The sequence below is a fragment of the Hevea brasiliensis genome, chromosome 10, assembly GCF_030052815.1.
Source record: "Hevea brasiliensis isolate MT/VB/25A 57/8 chromosome 10, ASM3005281v1, whole genome shotgun sequence".
NCBI classification, from domain to species: domain Eukaryota; kingdom Viridiplantae; phylum Streptophyta; class Magnoliopsida; order Malpighiales; family Euphorbiaceae; genus Hevea; species Hevea brasiliensis.
The window spans coordinates 92,639,204-92,659,702 of NC_079502.1; the positions used below are offsets into that span (position 1 = coordinate 92,639,204).

Genomic DNA, 20,499 nt, shown 5'->3' on the forward strand with positions numbered 1-20,499 from the left:
GCAAGTGGCAACTGCTATTTCCCAGGCAGAAATCACTAATCTAGGCAAGTATTGTTTCATGAAGCTCGTATGCCAATGTCCTTGGTCACTTCAAAGGGGTCTCTCAAAAGGGTTCCTAAAACTACATCAACTTTAATTGTTCTCCCTCTATGCAATCAAAATTTTGGATGTAGTAGCCTATTCCTATTGCCCTACTGGTCTACTAAAATTTGAAGCTTAGATCATCTAATTGGGTCGTCTCCTTGGTGGAAGTTGAAGATATTAATTAGAGGTTTGAGTTAAAATAAATTTAACTTTATATTAAATAATTTTTAAATTTAGTATTTATATTGATATTTATATAATTATTATTTTAATTATATATATTAATTAATTTTATATTAATTTTAATATATATATAATTAATTTAATGGTTATTAAATTTATTTTTATGTAACTAATATCAATGTATAATAGCTAATCCTTAATTGGAATAAAAAAATTATAATCAAATTTAGTAAATTATTGAAAAAATATATTGGCCTCATTTTTGGAAACATTCACTTGTAAAAAAAAAGAATTTAATTTAATTTTTACACTATTATATTATTTTTTATCTAATTTTTATTTCTTTTAAAATAAATTTTTTTAAATTAAGAGATATTAAATGCTTTAAGTTTTAAAAAATAGAATCGATAAAAAAAAAAAAAGAAATCACTTGTATAGAAATCACTTGTCAAGTTAGATAAAAATAATTTAACCTTATATTAAAGCAATTTTTTTTATAAGAAGAAAAATTAAAACCTATAATTCTTTAAGAAATAATAAAATAAAGAATATATACATAAAATTTGTATAGAATACATAGTAGAATACAAGTACTTGTAATTTTTATTTCTTTTCTTCCAACTGTTTGGAACTTTAGTGGTCCAAATCTTGGTCATAGATTTTTTTTTTTTTTTAGTATATTTAGAACCTTCTAATAATTGATTTAAGATGAGATCTTTTATCCAAGGCATATATATCTAAAGGAACATATTCTCACATTGACCTACTTAAACCATATCTATTTATCACTCAATTAAAAAATATATATATATTTTTAAAAATTTATTTTAATATATAATTTATTTTTCATCATTATTATTTTAAAAATCAGAAATTTTAAATTGTAACTTTGTTTTTTAATTTAATACTTTAATCCTTAGCTATAAAATTATGATTTTCTTATTACACTTTAGCACAGATTTATATAATAAATGATAATTTAATCTCTAAATGTTTATTTGACATTATGGTCTGATGTTCAAAATTACTTTTTTTTAAATACCACTTTAAATGTTATTAAAAAAAATAATTTAAAAAAATTGTTCTAATATTTTTATTATTATAATAATTAAAAATTAAAAATTTAATTTTAAATATTTTTTAATATCAATAACTAATATATTTTATGAAAAAATATCTTTTTTTAATATCAACTCCAACAGTAATATTAAATAGGTAATAAAAAAATTAAATTTACTTATATTTTATTTTTTAAATTATCAATTAAAAATTTTTTAATCCTTTAAAATTTGTATTTCTTTAATAATTTATATAATATTAATTTTAAAATGAATAAATTATATCAATATGAGCTTATTAAGCAATAAGGATTGAGACTCTAATTCAAATTTCAAAATTATCTATTAATTTATTTACTTATTAATTGCATTTGTCTATTTTATTGCATTACAATAAAGTATTTTAAAACATCGATTTTTTTGTAATTTACAAAAAAAAAAAAAAAAAAAATCTTTAGCCTCTAAATCAAGCAATGTGTGATCCATTTCAAAACAGACGTCAATTCACTACTCACTCATCAGCCCACTGCAAGTGTGTGGATGCTCAAACATTTCTAACAAATTGTGTTTTAGATTCCATTCTCCTCCCCTAGAATGGAGCTTGTCCCTCTTCTAACACAGCCCTGAATCAAGTCCTCTGCGCCATTACATTACATTGGGTATTTAAGTACTTTCCAATTACACCATAATTCACTTTTGTCACTTTCCTCATAAAAAGCCAAAGGAATCACATTTCACTTGCACTAGTCTCCTTCACAATTATATAACCTCCTGATTATGCGTATGCACACCCCATAAAGATCATCCTTTCGTGAAATCCTTAAGCTTGCTTTCCCACCCATCAATATTAAGCTCCTTGACCATTAGCTTTCTTTTTCACTCTTCAAATGAATAGCATAAGCTTCAAGAATTGTATTCTGTTTCTTTGTTTTGTCTCGTTATGTTCTTCTTCTTTGGTCGTCTCTCTCGCTGGTGACTTTGAAATATTGATCCGTGTCAAGAATGCTATGCTTGATGACCCCAATGGAAAGCTTAGTGACTGGGTTGAAAGTGCTGACCATAACTGTTGTAACTGGACTGGCGTTACTTGTGATTCTCAGAATCAATCGGTTGTTTCAATTGATTTATCTGGGTTTTCCATTGTTGGTGGGTTCCCTACTGGATTCTGTCTCATTCGGACCCTCCAGAGCCTTTCTCTGGCCGACAATTCCTTCAATGGTACTCTTACTTATCGCGCTCTATCTCCATGCTCACACCTTCATGTATTGAACCTCTCCAACAATGAATTCGTCGGTCAGTTGCCAGATTTCTTGCCGGATCTTGACAATTTACGAGTCCTAGATCTCTCAATCAACAATTTCACCGGTGATATTCCGGCTAGTTTTGGCAGGCTTCAGTCCCTGGAAGTGCTCTCTCTGGTCTCTAACCTCCTTAACGGTTCAATCCCAAGGTTCTTATCCAATCTCAGCGAATTAACCCGCTTGGAACTCGCTTATAATCCGTTCAAGCCAAGCCCTCTGCCTCAAGAGATTGGCAATTTATCAAAGCTCGAGCATTTGTTTCTTGCCGACACGAATCTCATCGCGGAAATTCCAGGCTCGATTGGGAAGCTTGGCTCGTTATACAATCTGGATTTGTCAAGCAATTTAATCACTGGCAAGATACCTGAGAGTATTTCTGAATTGAAAAGCATACAACAAATAGAGCTCTTCAACAATCAACTGTACGGTGAGTTACCTGAAAGTCTGTCAAATTTAACTACTTTGCGTCAATTTGATGTCTCACAGAACAATCTCACCGGAAACTTGCTGGAAAATATCTCCGCATTGCGACTCCAATCACTAAATTTAAACGACAACCACTTCAACGGAGAAATCCCTCAGGTTTTGGCTTTGAATCCAAATCTATCTGAATTAAAACTCTTCAACAACAGCTTTACTGGGAAATTACCTGCGAATCTTGGCAGGTATTCCGATTTGGAAGATTTTGATGTTTCGACCAATGATTTTACCGGCGAGTTGCCGCAGTATCTCTGCCACAAGAAGAAGCTTCAAAGACTTGTTGCTTTTGTCAATCGTTTCTCTGGTAGTTTGCCCGAGACCTTGAGTGAATGTAGCAGTTTAAATTATGTGAGGGTTGCTGATAATGAGCTCTCTGGTCCAGTGCCAAACAAGTTGTGGGGTCTCAATACCTCGCGTCTTGAGTTATCCAATAACAAATTTGAAGGTTCAATTTCTTCTTCAATCTCCGGTGCTCGAGGATTATCTGGCCTTTTAATCAACGGCAACAAATTCTCCGGCAAATTACCGGCGGAAATTTGCGAATTGCCTGAGGTTATCGAGATCAATTTGAGCAGTAATCAATTCGTAGGTGAATTACCTTCATGTATAACTGAATTGAAGAAGTTGCAGAAGCTGAACATGCAAGAGAATATGTTTTCTGGGGAGATTCCGAGTTCAGTGAGTTCGTGGACTGATTTAACTGAATTTAATTTATCAAGAAATCGACTCTCCGGCGAGATTCCACCGGGACTTGGTAACTTACCGGTATTAACTTATCTGGATCTTTCCGATAACTTACTCACCGGCGGAATACCGATGGAGTTGACCAAGTTGAAGCTGAATAAGTTCAATGTCTCTAATAACAGATTATATGGGAGAGTGCCTTCCGGTTTCACAAATGCAGCGTACTTACGGAGTTTACTGGGTAACCCGAATCTCTGCAGTCCGGATTTTAAACCCCTCCCTCCATGCTCCAAACCCAAACCCAAACCCGCCACCTTGTACATTGTGGTCATTTTAGCCATTTGCGTTGTAATTCTTGTCGGGTCTCTTATATGGTTCTTCAAAGCCACTTTATTTGTGAGAAAACCCAAACGCCCATATAAAATTACCGCATTCCAACGGGTCCGGTTCACGGCGGAAGACATATTTCCACACTTAACAAAAGAGAACCTAGTAGGATCAGGCGGGTCGGGTCAGGTTTACAAAGTAATGCTCAAAACAGGAGAGATTGTCGCAGTGAAGAGACTATGGGGAGGTACCCAGAAACCAGAGACGGAATCTCTGTTCAGATCAGAAGTGGAAACGCTGGGTCGAGTCCGGCATGGCAATATCGTAAAATTGTTGATGTGTTGCAGTGGAGAGGAGTTCAGATTTCTGGTATATGATTACATGGTGAATGGGAGTTTAGGCGACGTGTTGCATAGAGAAAAGGGTGGTGGTTTACTGGATTGGCCAGGAAGGTTCGCGGTGGCTGTGGGTGCGGCACAGGGCTTGGCTTATTTGCACCATGATTGTGTACCGGCTATTATTCATAGGGATGTGAAGAGCAACAACATCTTGTTGGACGAGGAGATGAGGCCCCGGGTGGCGGATTTTGGGTTGGCTAAGACGCTGCGGAGTGAGGCGGGTGAGGGTGATGTTGCTTCTATGTCTCGGATCGCTGGTTCCTATGGCTATATTGCCCCAGGTAAAAGACTATAATTTTGTTCTGGTAAAGCATACATAGCAGATTATATCATCATTAGATTACATTCTAATTTATCTGTTTGTTGCATCATCGATTTACAGAGTATGCTTACACGCTTAAAGTGACAGAGAAGAGTGATGTGTACAGTTTTGGGGTAGTGTTAATGGAGTTGATCACTGGCAAAAGCCCAAATGACTCTTGCTTTGGTGAGAATAAGAATATGGTGAAGTGGGTTACTGAGGCTACATTATCATCATTGCCTGAAGAAGCAAGTGAAAATAAGGCCAGCAGTACTGGCTACACAGGAGGTCTACGTGAGATTATAGATTCAAGGTTGGATCGATCTACATGTGATTTTGAAGAAATAGAAAAAGTTTTGAATGTAGCTCTTCTTTGCACTTCAACATTGCCCATGAACAGACCCTCCATGAGAAGGGTAGTTGAATTGCTCAAGGACCAGAAATTTGCTCGTCTTGGTAGCCAGTGACTCCATATCCTGTAGAACTTGTAGTGGCAATCTTCTTAGTTATTCCCTCCTTTTTTCCTGAAATTATGCCACCTTGTACTTGGCTTAGAAGCAAAGCTGAATATGGCACTTGCTTTGGGTGAAATTGACATGTTTAATCAAGCTGTGTTAATCAATATAGACTTTGATAATTTACGAGCATAAAATTAAATTGACAATATTGAATATTGTTTTGCAATTTCTTTTGGCCCCACAGCACTGTGTATGTACATGGCTTTCATAATTAGAGAGGGACAGAATTTTAAAAATCCATGTGTGGTTGGAATGAATCATTGACGGAGTGATTGCCCTATCAACATGAAGCAACAGTACACCATTATTTTTAACGTATCAGTAGGTCTAACGTCTTTGAAAGCAAGTCAAGTGAAACTTAGAAATAATGTGTTCAGATTTGTTAGTAATTTTTAATTTAAAATATATATTTATTTTATAAATTAATTTAAAAATAATTGATTAATTATTTAAAAATTTTTTATAAAATTAACAAGTGCGTAAAAATAATTTAATCTTTTAAAATGATTGTTGTAATTATATATAAAATTATAGTTGAGAGATAATTTATGTATAAAAATTTAAATTTTTAATTAAAACTTGAAAATATTCTTATTAAAAATTAATGATAATAAAATATAAATAATTAAAATATTAGTTCTAACTATATTTGATATATAATTATAATAAAATAAAATATTAAAAAATTTAAAAAATATTAAATAAAAAATTTATAAAAAAATTAGTAATTAAATAAATATTAATTAAATATATTTAAATAAATAAATTTTAAAAATAATAACTAATAACTTTTAAAAAAATAATAAAAAAATAGAGTAAATAAAAAAAAGATTTAAGGACACTTAAATGAAATAAAAATATTCGATAAGAGAATAATGGTTGTTATATATCAAATATCTCATATGATATATTATATATAGACAAACAAATAGAAACTATTTAAATAAAAGTTTAATTTTATAATTAAATATTATTTAATTAAAAAAGGTAACAAAAGCATTTAAATGTAATTTTTATAATAGTAAAATTTTTCTCAATTATTTTACCGTTTCAATTCAGTGGGCATAAGTTAGTCATAATGATAATAATAATAAGCATTAATTAATCATATAAAAGTGAAATAAAAAGAATATTAAATTATTAACATAAAAATTAATACATACTAATTATAAATAATTCAAATTTATTTTTATAATTTTTTATATAGACTATACTTTTTGTCTCTCAAATTTTTTAATAAAGATTTTATAATAAAAATAATAGAAAATATAACAATATAATAAAAATATTTATTAAAGATATAAAATAATTTAAGGTTTATTAAATTATATAATAATTGATTATAAGATCACAAATGTAACAACCCTAATTTTTAAATTTATTATTTTATGGATAAATATAAATATTTTATTTTATGTAAATTTTAGGAAATTATTTGAAATTTTTTGGATTTTCGAAATCGGGTTTGATTTCCCGAAAATATAAAATTTTGATGATTTTTAAAAATTAATTTAAAGACTACGTGGCAAAACTAAAATATATTTGGAGTCTACGAATTTTTCTGAGTTTTCTAGAATTTTTTTCGGAATTTTTGGGCTTCATTTTCGGTCCCAAGGCAGAGTAAAAATTTAAAATTTTGTTTGTTGAATCGAACCGGTCAAATCGAACCGGATCGGACCGATCGAATCGAACCAGCATTCTTCTTCTTTTCTTCCCTTCCCCCGCACGTCCCGTCCCTCCTCCTCTCTCTCCCGTTTTCTCTCTCCTCCCTCACCCCCAGGCCGCACTCCCGCCTCCTCACCTTGCCGGCGCACCGCCCCGACGCCTCCCCTGTAACAAAAAAATAAATAAATAAATAAAATGATGATGGGATTTTGGCGTGTGACAGTGGGTTTCCACTGTCACAGCCAACTTTTTATTAAAAAAAAAAAAAAGTTCAAAAACGAGAGGAGGAACCCCCCCCCCCCATTTTCCCTTCTCTCCTCTCCTCCCCTCTCTTCTTCTTCTTTCTTTTTCCGGTGACCGGCCAGCGACCTCCCAAGCAGCTCCCCACCCTGCCGGCGACCCTCCGGCGCCGGCCAGACACCAGAAACGGCGGCAAGAGAGGGAGAAGAGAGAGAAAACACGCACACAATGGGCAACGGCTTTCCGGCCCAATTCCGGCTTCATTCGACGTCCGATCTAGGCGATTCAGGTGGCGTTGGAAAGCTTGTTCCGAGATCTTTCTTTTGATACCAATTTTGCAGCAAATGGAGGTCGGATGAGTGAGATATGGAGGAGAGAAGTTTCGAGTTTTTCAAGCTTTTTCGTTAGATCTATGACGATCCGACCGTTGGATCGACGATCCGAGACCACCTATGGACTGAGGAAGAGGAGAGGAACATGGTGGTATGATCAGATCCGGCAAATGTCGCCGGCGACCGGTGGCCGACCACCGTGCGCGGTGGTTCCGGCGGTGGCTCCGGTGGGCTATGGAGATGATTCGACTTCCAGAGGCTTCCTCATAAATTTTTGAAATTTTTGAGACACAGATAAACTTCGGGTAAGACCATTTTCATTATTTCTCTGTCTGTGGAGCATAAATGCAGTGTTTCTTAGACAGGAAAAATTGGAGAAAAATTCTAAGAAAAATATATGATGAAAGTAAAATTATTTGGAGATATCTATAGTGTTTGTTGAATTTTTGAGTAATTGTAGAATATTTTTGAAAAATATAGATGGATTTTAGTTAGATTTTTAGCATATGGGCATATAAGATTATTTGAAATTAAGATATTTAAAATTTATATGATTGGTTGAAGCTTGAGGATGGAGGTTTAAATATGTGAATATTGAATTGGGTTGAATTAAGAATATGTTAGCTGTTGGAAACTTATAGAATTGAGTAAAATTCTTGAATAAAATATTCATGGGTGACTAGAAAATTACAATTCATTTTGCAATAGCCTTATAATATTATTAAGGACCGCGTGGCAAAATTTTAGAATTTTTAGAGCATGTTTGAGTGGATTTTTGCAAAATATCGATTATAGGGACTAAAACGTAATTTTTAAGATTTTGAGTATTATCTGATTTGGAGGGCCCAGGAGAGGCCATGTGATATTGATGAGATGTGATTGTGGAAATTGAGAATCTAGAAGTGTTATTTGAGCCTTTTTGCAAGTTGGGTAGGTCCCAGGTATAGGGGAAACTCTGCCGGATTTCCGGCATGAATTAGACTGTCTATTGCCTCTTTAGAGTTTTATCTTAACTTAGTACTAATAAATTTATAATTTAATTATTAGGTGATCGAGGTCAACTATTTTCTGCATCCAGCAGCCACAATAGTCATCGGTGTACTGTGAGTAAAATATTAATTTTAATTGTAATTTCGATATTATTATATGTTCAAGCATGCCCATGCATCACTTATATGTATATATCTATGTAGTTAAACTCTAGACATGTTTTATGTTGCATTCACATCTGTGAAAGTGCCATGTATGTTGTTGTGGTAATTTGGAGCAGTGTGCGTGCGTTGGTGTGCGTGTGATGTGGTGTGGACTATGGATAGGACGGGTAGACACGGCTTGAGATCTTCGCTGGGACCCGGTCCTTCGGGGTAGACACGGCTTGAGTTCTTCGCTGGGACCCCGATTTGGTTATTAAGTGGAAGTCCGAGCTGAGTTCTTCGCTGGCACAGGTTGGATTTAAGAGAGCTGTATAGGGGATCAGCTCCCATATATTATGATTGATATTACTGGGTGTGTGAGTGCTCCAAATTACCTTTTTGTTGTTATGATGTGAAAATTATTGCTGATGTTGCATTTCACTCTACAGGGTGCATTAGCTTTAGATAGTTATAGAGATTATGGTTAAAATTGATATTTTACTCTCTGAGTCGAACGCTCACTCCTGTTCACCATATTTTTCCAGGCTACAGGAGGAGACATTTTTCAGAATAACCTGTCCCTTTCCTCTCAGGTTATGAAAAGATTACTTAATTGTATTATTATTCTCTAAATTTATAATTTAGGACTCCGCATGTGCTAGTAGTAGCATTAAGCCTGTCAGGGACTGTATGAACTCAAGTTTTTGTATTAATAAATGAAAAGAAAAAATTTTATGAGTTTTAAATGGTTATAAATGAGGTAACAGGGTTGAGCTGGGCTCCCCTAATTTTTGTTTCTGATAATTTCTGGGCTAAGTTGGCCCGAAATAAAATTATAACAGTTTAATTTAAATTATTTTTATTTACATGTTGGGCCTAAGTTTTTGGGCCTTGATTATGGATTTGAGGAATAGTTAGGCTTACTACGGGCCTCGGGGGCTTTAGGCTGGCCCAGGTCCTAGTGCCGGTCCAGCCCATAGGTTGGGTCATGACATCCACACCACTGGCCGGCCTTCCAAGAGGCCAGAAACAACGCGCGAAGCTCCCTCTGCGCGCGAACGCCGTTTCGGCTTTTCGGTCGAAATTTGGCGGATCCGGGCTGAGTCTTGTGTCAAACACCATCTACACCTCGAGAACTTTCTATAGCCACCAAGAACACCAAAATCTATCAAGCGGTTTGTCCAATTTTTGTCCGAAAAGTTTTAGCCCATTTTGACTTTTGGGCTAGATTTCTCGCAAACCGTCAACCCCACGAGAAAACCGAGAATACTAGAGCGCTCCACTCGTCGAGAGCTTCGCGGCAATATAAATTTCAAAATTTTTCGACAACCTTTTTCGGTGGATCCACGGAACTTCGTAGTGTTTTTTCGAGCATTAAATGAGCTTAGAAAATTTCGTAAAAATTTTATACTAACCCCCGTGTTGTGGGCTTCGTGTAGGTACCTTCCATTCACGGGAATTCGACAGTTGTCCGGATCTGTGAATTTCTGGCCAGACAGACCGGCTACCGAAAAAGTCTCTGAATTGGATCGAGATTTTGGCTACTCCACCATTGTCAGACGTCCCGAGCGCGTCCCCAGAGTCAGAATAGGCATAGGTAAACTCGAACCTTACTTTTTCGTAATTTTCTAGTACTTAAATGGGATTAAAAATCCATAAAATATTCGTGGTAGCTCAGAAAATTATGATTCTTTTTGCAATAGCCTAGTAATATTGCTAAGGATCGCGGGGCAAAGTTTTAGAATTTTTAGAGCTTATTTGGGTAGTTTTTGCAAAAATGATCAATTATAAGGACTAAACTGTAAATTTACATATTGTGATTGATGACTGTTTGGATGGGCCCAGGAGGGGCTGTGTGATGTGATTGAGTTGTGAGTGTATGATTTGTGAATATAGAAGTGCGTTTTGAGCCATTTTGTAGGTTGGGTAGGTCCTAGGTATAGGGGAGACTCTGCCGAATTTTCGACACAATTTAGGACGTCTTTGGTCTTTTTCTTTGTTTGTATTGAGTCAAATTTATTAAATGATTGTAATAAAATTATCAAGTGAGCCGGGACAGCCTTCTTCCTCCGCCTAGCTGCCACAGTGACTGCTGTCAAGTCTGTGAGTAAAATATTAATTTTAATTGTAATTTCGATATTATTATATGTTCAAGCATGCTCATACATCACTTATATGTATATATCTATGTAGTTAAACTCTAGGCACGTTTTATGTTGCATTCACAACTGTTAAAGTGCCATGGATGTTGTTGTGGTAATTTGGAGCAGTGTGCGTGCGTTGGCGTGTGTGTGATGTAGTGTTGGCTATGGATAGGACGGGTAGACACGGCTTGAGATCTTTGCTAGGACCCGATCCTTCGGGTTAGACATGGCTTGAGTTCTTCGCTGGGACCCCGATTTGGTTTATTAAGTGGAAGTCCGAGCTGAGTTCTTCGCTGGCACAGGTTGGAATAAGAGAGCTGTATAGGGGATCAGCTCTCATATATGTATTGTTTGACATTATCGGGTGTGTGAGTGCTCCAAATTACCTTTTTGCTGTTATGATGTGAAAATATTGCTGGTGTTGCATTTCACTCTATAGGGTGCATTAGCTTTAGATGGTTATAGAGATTATGGTTAAAATTGATATTTTACTCTCTGAGTCGAACGCTCACTCATGTTCATTATTTTTCAGGCTACAGGAGGATTTTATTGTAGTTAACCTGCTTTTCTCTTTCGCAGGTTGTTTATTAATGTTGGTGTAATTTTATTAACTCCTAGAATTTTCGCATGTGTTATAAATATTCATTTGATTTGGGTCTATAATATAATTATCATGTTGGACCTGTAAACTTATTATTATATGTATGTTTGTTGGATTGGATGAGGAAGCTGAGCTCCCATTTATTTTTATGTTGTTATGAGTATGTGGAGGGTGAGCTGAGCTCCCCAATTGATTATATATTATGTTTACAGGTCGGGTGAGTCAAAAACTCCCCGTTGAAATGTCCATTTTATGGCCGGACTCTATCCGGTTAAATTCTTGAAATTGGACCTAAATGGGCCTTAGAGTTGGGTTGAGGAATAGTTAGGCTTACTACGGGCCTCGGGGGCTTTAGGCTGGCCCAGGTCCTAGTGCTGGTCCAGCCCATAGGTTGAGTCGTGACAAATATGGTATCAGAGCTTAGGCTCCAGATTCATAGGGAATAATTGTCTAAAGTGTTGGGAAGAGTCTACTAGGAGTCACATGCGGAAATTAGGGTCCACATTCGTCTTGCATTGTTATCTTTGCTTTTAGTTTCTACTTCATATAATTATGTATAAATATGAGTCTATAGAGCTGTGTAACATGCTGTTTTGAATTTTGTGGGCTAATGCTGCTGAATTTCAGGAAAATGCGTAGAAGCAGGAGAGCTGCCACTGCATTAGAACCAGATGTGTGTGACGAGGTGTTGGCATAGGATGAGGCGCCTGCTCCGAGGAGGCGGGGTTAGAGGTCTAGAACTACTCAAGTAGAAGAGCAGCTGCCACCAATTCAGGATCAATCTTTTATGGCATAGGGTCCCACAGACCCAATGGCAGCTACTCTAGTTGGTTTGCAGAGAACCATCGATATAATGGCATAGTATATGGTCCACCCTCCCCAGCAGCAGCAGTCCACCGCACCAAGAGGGGAACCTTACAAACAGATAATTAATTTCAAGAAGTTGGTGCGTGGTACTTATGATGTGTCAGATGATGCCTATCGATTTTTAGATTCTTGCAGACAGGCAGGAACAGAGTTGCAGTTGACTGATAGAAGACTTATAGAGTGTATACAACATGTCATGGGGCCTATGCCTAGACAATGGATGAATGATTACATATTACCTCGGATGGAGGGTTTGTCATGGACTCAATTTGTGGAACTGTTCATCAACCGGTTTGTACCAGAAAGTTTCAGAGATCAAAAGCAGTGGGCCTTTGAGGCCTTAAGGCAGAATGGCAGGTCTGTAGATGAATATGCTACAGAATTTCTAGAACTGAGCAGGTATGCCCCTACAGCAGTCTCTACAGAAACTATGAAGGTGAAGAGGTTCCTAAAAGGGCTTGACAGGAGGTATGCAAACCTGGCCATGATGTCTGATCAGTCTTTTGATGTGGTGGTTGATCGAGCCAGACAGATTGAGATTAGCTATGCTGTGGATGACAGCAGAAGGGCAAAGAAAAATAGAGCAGAGGGTTCTTCAGGTGTTCCCCACATGGGTACTACGGATAGTGGTGGCCAAACCAATTATAGAGGAAGAAGCAGGAATAAGAGGAGTGGATTTAGATACAAATCTCGAGAATTCAGACCAGGGTACGGATCCAGCAGTGGTCACAGTTTGGGATACAGCAGTTCTGGGTCTGGTTCAGGATCCTCCTTGGCACCTTGCGCACAATGTGGAAGGAGACATTCAGGACCTTGTTTGATGGGTTCAGGAGTATGTTTCAGGTGTGGCCAACCAGGTCACTTTGCTAGGGAATGCCCAATGTTCAGCGAGCCACAGATGGGGTCACAAGGTTCTGTTGCAAATGTTCCTCGTCAGTTGTATCCTGGTGCTTCCAGCATGGTCGTGATCAATTCGATGGTAGGCCGAGGACAAGGGAGACGTGGATTTGGAGGCAGATCAAGAGGTAGAAGTCAGTATCAGGGTTCTGCCACCCAGGGTAGGGGTTAAGCTCGGGTTTTCACCCTGACCCACCAGGATGCTCAGGCTTCTAATGCAGTTGTGGCAGGTATTCTTCTGGTCTGTTTCTATGAGGCTCGTGTTTTGATAGATCTGGGTGCTACACACTCATTTGTCTCCCCTGTGTTTGCCATGAGATTGGGTACAAACCCTACAACTTTAGAATGCCCATTGTCTGTAGCTACCCCACTTAGTGACAACATAGATGTAGACATGGTTTTTCCGGGTAGCCCAGTAGTAGTGGATGGAAAGATCCTCCCAGCAGACTTGGTTCCTCTACTAGTAATCGATTTCGATGTAATTTTGGGGATGGATTGGCTGGAAACTCATTATGCCACTTTAGACTGCAGGAACAAAAACGTGTATTTTCACATACCTGGTGTAGAAGAGTTTAGCTTTGATGGTGACAGGAGCGTGGCTCCATATAATTTGGTGTCAGCAATTAGTGCTAGAAAAATGTTGAGGCGTGGATGCCAAGGGTATTTGGCATTGGTGAGAGATATATCTATAGAAGCTGTCAACATGGAAAATGTTCCTGTTGTCAGAGAATTCATGGATGTCTTCCCTGAGGAGCTTCCAGGATTGCCACCAGAGAGGGAAATAGAGTTCTGCATTGATGTTGTTCCGGGTACAAACCCCATATCAATGCCGCCTTACAGGATGGCACCAGCAGAATTGAAAGAGTTAAAGGAGCAACTACAGGAGCTTTTGGACAAGGGTTGTATACGTTCGAGCACTTCACCCTGGGTGCTCCTGTTCTATTCGTGATAAAGAATGATGGGTCCTTGAGGTTGTGTATTGACTATAGACAGCTGAACAAGGTGACTGTGAAGAACAAGTATCCACTTCCTCGGATCGATGATCTGTTTGATCAGCTCCAAGGGGCTAGATTCTTTTCCAAGATAGACCTACGATCAGGCTACCATCAATTGAGAATCAGGAATGAGGATGTGTCCAAAACAGCATTCAGGACAAGATATGGTCATTATGAGTTCTTGGTGATGTCTTTTGGACTCACTAATACACCAGCAGCCTTTATGGACCTGATGAACAAGGTGTTTAGGCCATTCCTGGACCGTTTTGTCATCGTATTCATAGATGACATTTTGGTATATTCTTGGACCGAGGAAGAACACGTGTGGCACTTGAGAATGGTGTTGTAGACTTTGAGGGAGCACCAGCTATATGCCAAATTTTCAAAATGTGAATTTTGGCTAGAAAGCATCTCATTCTTGGGACACATGGTTTCTAGTGAAGGCATTCAAGTAGATCCCAAGAAAATTGAAGCTATAACTGATTGGCTTAGGCCTACAATAGTCACTGAGGTGCGAAGTTTCCTAGGTCTAAGTGGCTATTATAGGCGTTTTGTGCAGGATTTTTCCAGGATAGCGGCTCCCCTAACTAAGTTAACTCAGAAAAATGTTCCATTCAATTGGATAGATGACTGTGAGGAGAGTTTCCAGAAGCTTAAGGAGTGTCTAACCACCGCCCCGGTGTTGACACCACCGATGAGTGGTGAAGGATATACCGTGTACTGTGACGCCTCCAGAGTTGGCTTATGGTGTGTTTTGATGCAGAATGGAAAAGTAGTGGCTTATGCTTCAAGGCAGCTGAAGAGGCATGAGCAGAACTACCCCACTCATGATTTGGAAATGGCGACTATATAGTCTTTGCACTAAAAATCTGGAGACACTACCTGTATGGTGAAGTGTGTGAGATATACACCGACCATAAGAGTTTGAAGTGCATCTTCCAACAGAGGGATTTAAACTTGAGACAGAGGAGATGGATGAAGCTTCTGAAGGACTATGATTGCACCATCCAGTACCACCCTGGGAAGACCAATGTAGTGGCAGATGCTTTGAGCAGAAAATCTTCTGGCAGCTTAGCACATATATCAGCGGAGAAGAGACCGTTGATTTAGGAAGTACATGAGTTGATGGATCAAGGTCTAATCCTAGATCTTTCAGATGAGGGGGTATTGTTGGCTCATTTTTCAGTGAGACCAGACCTGCGAGATAGGGTTAGAGTTTCCCAACACAGAGACCAACAATTGATGAAGATCATAGAAAGAGTACAGCAGGGTGAAGGTGGTGAGTTTGGATTTGCCAATGATGGCACCCTAGTGCAAGGTTCTAGGATATGTGTGCCTAATGTGGACAATCTCAGAAATGAAATCATGCAAGAGGCACACTATACACTGTACAATGTCCACCCAGGCTCCACCAAAATGTACCATGATGTGAAAGATAGCTATTGGTGGAATGGCATGAAGGGAGACATAGCAGACTTCGTGTCCAAGTGCTTGACTTGTCAGAAGGTGAAGTTTGAACACTAGAGGCTGTCAGGGAAGCTGCAAGAGCTCTCTATCCCAGAATGGAAATGGGAGATGATTACTATGGATTTTGTGACTGGGTTGCCTCATACCACACGAGGATATGATTCGATATGGATAATTGTAGACCGCCTAACTAAATCAGCTCATTTCTTGCCTGTGAAGATCACATATTCTGTTGCACAGTACGCCCAGCTCTACATTCCAAAAATAGTCAGATTGCATGGAATTCAGGCTTCCATAATATCTGACAGAGGACCCCAGTTCACTTCTTGGTTTTGGAGGAAGTTGCAGGAGGCACTTGGCACACAGTTGAACTTTAGTACTGCTTTCCACCCTCAGACGAATGGACAGTCCAAAAGGACAATCCAAACACTGGAAGACATGCTTCGCATGAGTGTTTTGGATTTTGGAGGTCAATGGGATGATCAGCTACCTTTGGTGGAGTTTGCCTACAATAACAGTTATCACTCCAGCATAGGGATGGCACCCTATGACCTAGTGCAGTACACTTCAGAGATAGTTCCTTTAATTAGGGAACGATTGAAAACAACTTTCAGTAGGCAGAAGAGTTATGCAGACCCCAAACGGAGGGATGTAGAGTTTGTAGTAGGCAACTGTGTATTCCTGAAGGTTTCTCCGATGAAGGGAGTCATGAGATTTGGAAAGAAGGGTAAGTTGGCACCTCGGTATATTGGACCTTTTGAGGTTACTGATAGAATTAGAGCAGTTGCCTACCGATTGGAGCTACCACCCAACCTTTCTCATGTTCATCCTATATTCCACATCTCCATGCTCAGGAAATACATTCCTGATCCTTCTCATGTGCTACAGCTGGATGTAATAGAGCTGAAAGAAAACTTGACGTTTGAGGAGCAACCTGTAGCCATAGTGAACTACCAAGTGAGGCAGCTAAAATCAAAACAGATCCCTATGGTTAAGGTTTTGTGGAGGAGCCAGTCAGTGGAAGAGTGCACCTGGGAGTCAGAACGGGACATGCGTAGCAAGTACCCTTATCTGTTCAACGTGTAATTCTGTACTTTATTCTGCCTTGTGTAAAATTCGAGAACGAATTTTCTATAAGGGGGGAAGAATGTAACACCCCTAAGTTTTAAATTTATTATTTTATGGATAAACATTAATATTTTATTTTATTTAAATTTTAGGAAATTATTTGAAATTTTTCGGATTTTCGAAATTGGTTTTGATTTCCAGAAAATATAAAACTTTGATGATTTTTAAAAATTAATTTAAAGACAACGTGACAAAACTAAAAATATATTTGGAGTCTACGAATTTTTCTGAGTTTTCTAGAATTTTTTTCGAAATTTTTGGGCCTCGTTTTCGGTCCTAAGGCAGAGTAAAAATTTAAAATTTTGTATCTTGAATCGGATCAGCTGAATCGAACCGGATCGGATTGGACCGATCAAATCGAACTGGCCTTCTTCTAATTTTCTTCCCTTCCCCCACGCGTCCCATCCCTCCTCCTCTCTCTCCCATTTTCTCTCTCCTCCCTCACCCCCAGGCTGCGCCACTGCCTCCCCAGCCTTCCCACCTTGCCAGCGCACCACCCCGACGCCTCCCCACCACCAGCCGGCCTTCCAAGCGGCCGGAAACGACGCGTGAAGCTCCCTCTGCGCGCACGCGCCGTTTCGGCTTCCCGGCCGAAATTCGGTAGATCCGGCCACCAATTGGGTCGGGTCTTGTGTCAAACACCATCTACACCTCGAGAGCTTTCCATAGACACCAAGAACACCAAAATCCATCGAGCGGTTTGTCCAATTTTTGTCCGGGAAGTTTTAGCCCATTTTGATTTTTGGGCTAGATTTCTCGTAAACCTGAATCCCACGAGAAAACCGAGAGTACCAGAGCGCTCCTCTCGTCGAGAGCTTCGCGGCAATATAAATTTCAAAATTTTTTGACACCATTTTTCGGTGGGTCCTACGGAACTTCGTAGTGTTTTTCTGAGCATTAAATGAGCTTAGAAAATTTCGTAAAAATTTTATACTAACCCCTGTGTTGTGGGCTTCGTGTAGGTACCTTCAATTCGCGAGAATTCGACAGTTGTCCGGGTCTGTGAATTTCTGGCCAGACAGACTGGCTATTGAAAAAGTCTTCGAATTGGATCAAGATTTTGGCTACCCCACCATTATCAGGCATCCCAAGCGTATCCCAAGAGTCAAAATCGGCATAGGTAAACCCGAACCTTGCTTTTTCATAATTTTCTAGTGCTTAAATGGGATTAAAAATCCATAAAATATTCGTGGTAGCTCAGAAAATTATGATTCTTTTTTCAATAGCCTAGTAATATTGCTAAGGATAGCGGGGCAAAGTTTTAGTATTTTTAGAGCTTATTTGGATAGTTTTTGAAAAAAGGATCAATTATAGGGACTAAACTGTAAATTTACATATTGTGATTGATGAGTGTTTGGATGGGCCTAGGAGGGGCTGTGTGATGTGATTGAGTTGTGAGTGTATGATTTGTGAATATAGAAGTGCGTTTTGAGCCCTTTTGCAGGTTGGGTAGGTCCTAGGTATAGGGGAGATTCTGCCAGATTTTCGGCACAACTTAGGACGTCTTTGGTCTTTTTCTTAGTTTGTATTGAGTCAAGTTTATTAAATGATTGTAATAAAATTATCAGGTGAACTTGGACAGCCTTCTTCCTCCGCCCAGCTGCCACAGTGACTACTGTCAAGTTTGTAAGTAAAATATTAATTTTAATTGTAATTTCGATATTATTATATGTTCAAGCATGCCCATGCATCACTTATATGTATATATCTATGTAGTTAAACTCTAGGCACGTTTTATGTTGCATTCACAACTGTTAAAGTGCCATGGGTATTGTTGTGGTAATTTGGAGCAGTGTGCGTGCGTTGGCGTGCGTGTGATGTGGTGTTAGCTATGGATAGGACGGGTAGACACGGCTTGAGATCTTCACTAGGACCCGGTCCTTCGGGTTCGGGGTAGACACGGCTTAAGTTCTTCGCTGGGACCCCGATTTGGTTTATTAAGTGGAAGTCCGAGCTGAGTTCTTCGCTGGCACAGGTTGGAATAAGAGAGTTGTATAGGGGATCAGCTCCCATATATGTATTATTTAACATTATCGGGTGTGTAAGTGCTCCAAATTACCTTTTTGCTGTTATGATGTGAAAATATTGCTGATGTTAAATTTCACTCTACATGGTGCATTAGCTTTAGATAGTTATAGAGATTATGGTTAAAATTGATATTGTACTCTCTGAATCGAACGCTCACTCATGTTCATTATTTTTCAGGCTACAGGAGGATTTTGTTGTGGTTAACCTGCTTTTCTCCTTCACAGGTTGTTTATTAATGTTGGTGTAATTTTATTAACTCCTAGAATTTTCGCATGTGTTATAAATATTCATTTGATTTGGGTCTGTAATATAATTATCATGTTGGACCTGTAAACTTATTATTATATGTATGTTTGTTGGACTGGATGAGGGAGCTGAGCTCCCATTTATTTTTATGTTGTTATGAGTATATGAAGGGTGAGCTGAGCTCCCCAATTGATTATACATTATGTTTACAGGTTGGGTGAGTCAAAAACTCCCCGTTGAAAGGTCCATTTTATGGTCGGACTCTGTCCTGTTGAATTCTTGAAATTGAGCCCAAATGGGCCTTAGAGTTTGGTTGAGGAATAGTCAGGCTTACTACGGGCCTCGGGGGCTTTAGGCTGGCCCAGATTCTAGTGCCGGTCCGGCCCATAGGTTGGGTCGTGACAACAAATTAATGACTAATTTTTTTTAAATTAATGGTCATCACTAACCTTTTATTATTATTATTATTATTATTATTATTATTATTATTATTATTATTGTTGTTGTTGTTGTTGTTGTTGTTGTTAAATTATTTATTATTATTATTATTATTATTATTGTTGTTGTTGTTGTTAAATTATTTATTATTATTATTATTGAGGGTGATATGTAGTAAATAATCTTTTTGCATAAATGAATTTATAAAAATAATAATATAAATAATTTTTAAATATTATATTTAATCACAAAATGTTTTAATTTTTAAAATTTAAATTTAAAAAAAATAATAATTTAAATTATAAATATTAAGGTAGAATTATAAATAATATTTATAATTAAAAGAGTAAGAAAGAATTAAATAATTATTATTATAAAAAAATAAAAAAAAATTATTAATGAAATGTGACAAGCGGTAAGTTTTTCAAGGAATTATTATTATTGTTATTATAAAGGTTTTTTTTTTCTATCATGAGGTAAAGATATACGTACACTTGAATATTATTATGGAGGGTGACATGTGATAAATAATATTTTTATATAAATAAATTTATAAAAATAATAATATAAATAATTTTTAAATATTATATTTAATCACAAAAAATTTTAATTTTTAAAAATCAAATTTTAAAGAAAAATAATGATTTAAATCATAAATGTTAAGTAAAATTGTAAATAATATTAATATTTAAAAAATAAAAAAATTAAATAATTATTATTATAAAAGAGTATAAAAGAGAGTCACTGATTATACATAATAAACTTTAAAAAAAAATATCATACAATATTTCTTTAAAAATTCTATTATGTTTTTTATATAAATATATAAATATAAAAATAAATAAAATTTATAATAAATAATCGCAATTTTACCTTATCAGTGACGTGTCAAAAGGATCCATGGGAAACTTAGGTGTCACAAAGGAGATGTTTCTTCCCGAGAAGGTGCGCGTGCATGTTCCTATAAAATTTTTACACATTTTT

General features: G+C 37.2%; 1 protein-coding gene and 1 long non-coding RNA gene across 2 annotated transcripts; both read left to right on the forward strand.

The window, feature by feature from the left end:
* Positions 1-2,092: 2,092 nt before the first annotated feature.
* LOC110653745 (LRR receptor-like serine/threonine-protein kinase HSL2) lies at positions 2,093-5,500 on the forward strand. The gene is made up of 2 exons (XM_021809513.2): positions 2,093-4,796; positions 4,898-5,500. The coding sequence occupies exons 1-2, from the start codon at positions 2,213-2,215 to the stop codon at positions 5,281-5,283; spliced, it is 2,970 nt and encodes a 989-aa protein (XP_021665205.2). The 5' UTR covers positions 2,093-2,212; the 3' UTR covers positions 5,284-5,500.
* Positions 5,501-7,507: 2,007 nt separating this feature from the next.
* On the forward strand, positions 7,508-9,385 carry LOC131183795 (uncharacterized). Its single transcript, XR_009151799.1, has 3 exons — positions 7,508-7,876; positions 8,619-8,674; positions 9,250-9,385. It is a non-coding gene; the product is annotated as an uncharacterized LOC131183795 (long non-coding RNA).
* Positions 9,386-20,499: the final 11,114 nt, after the last annotated feature.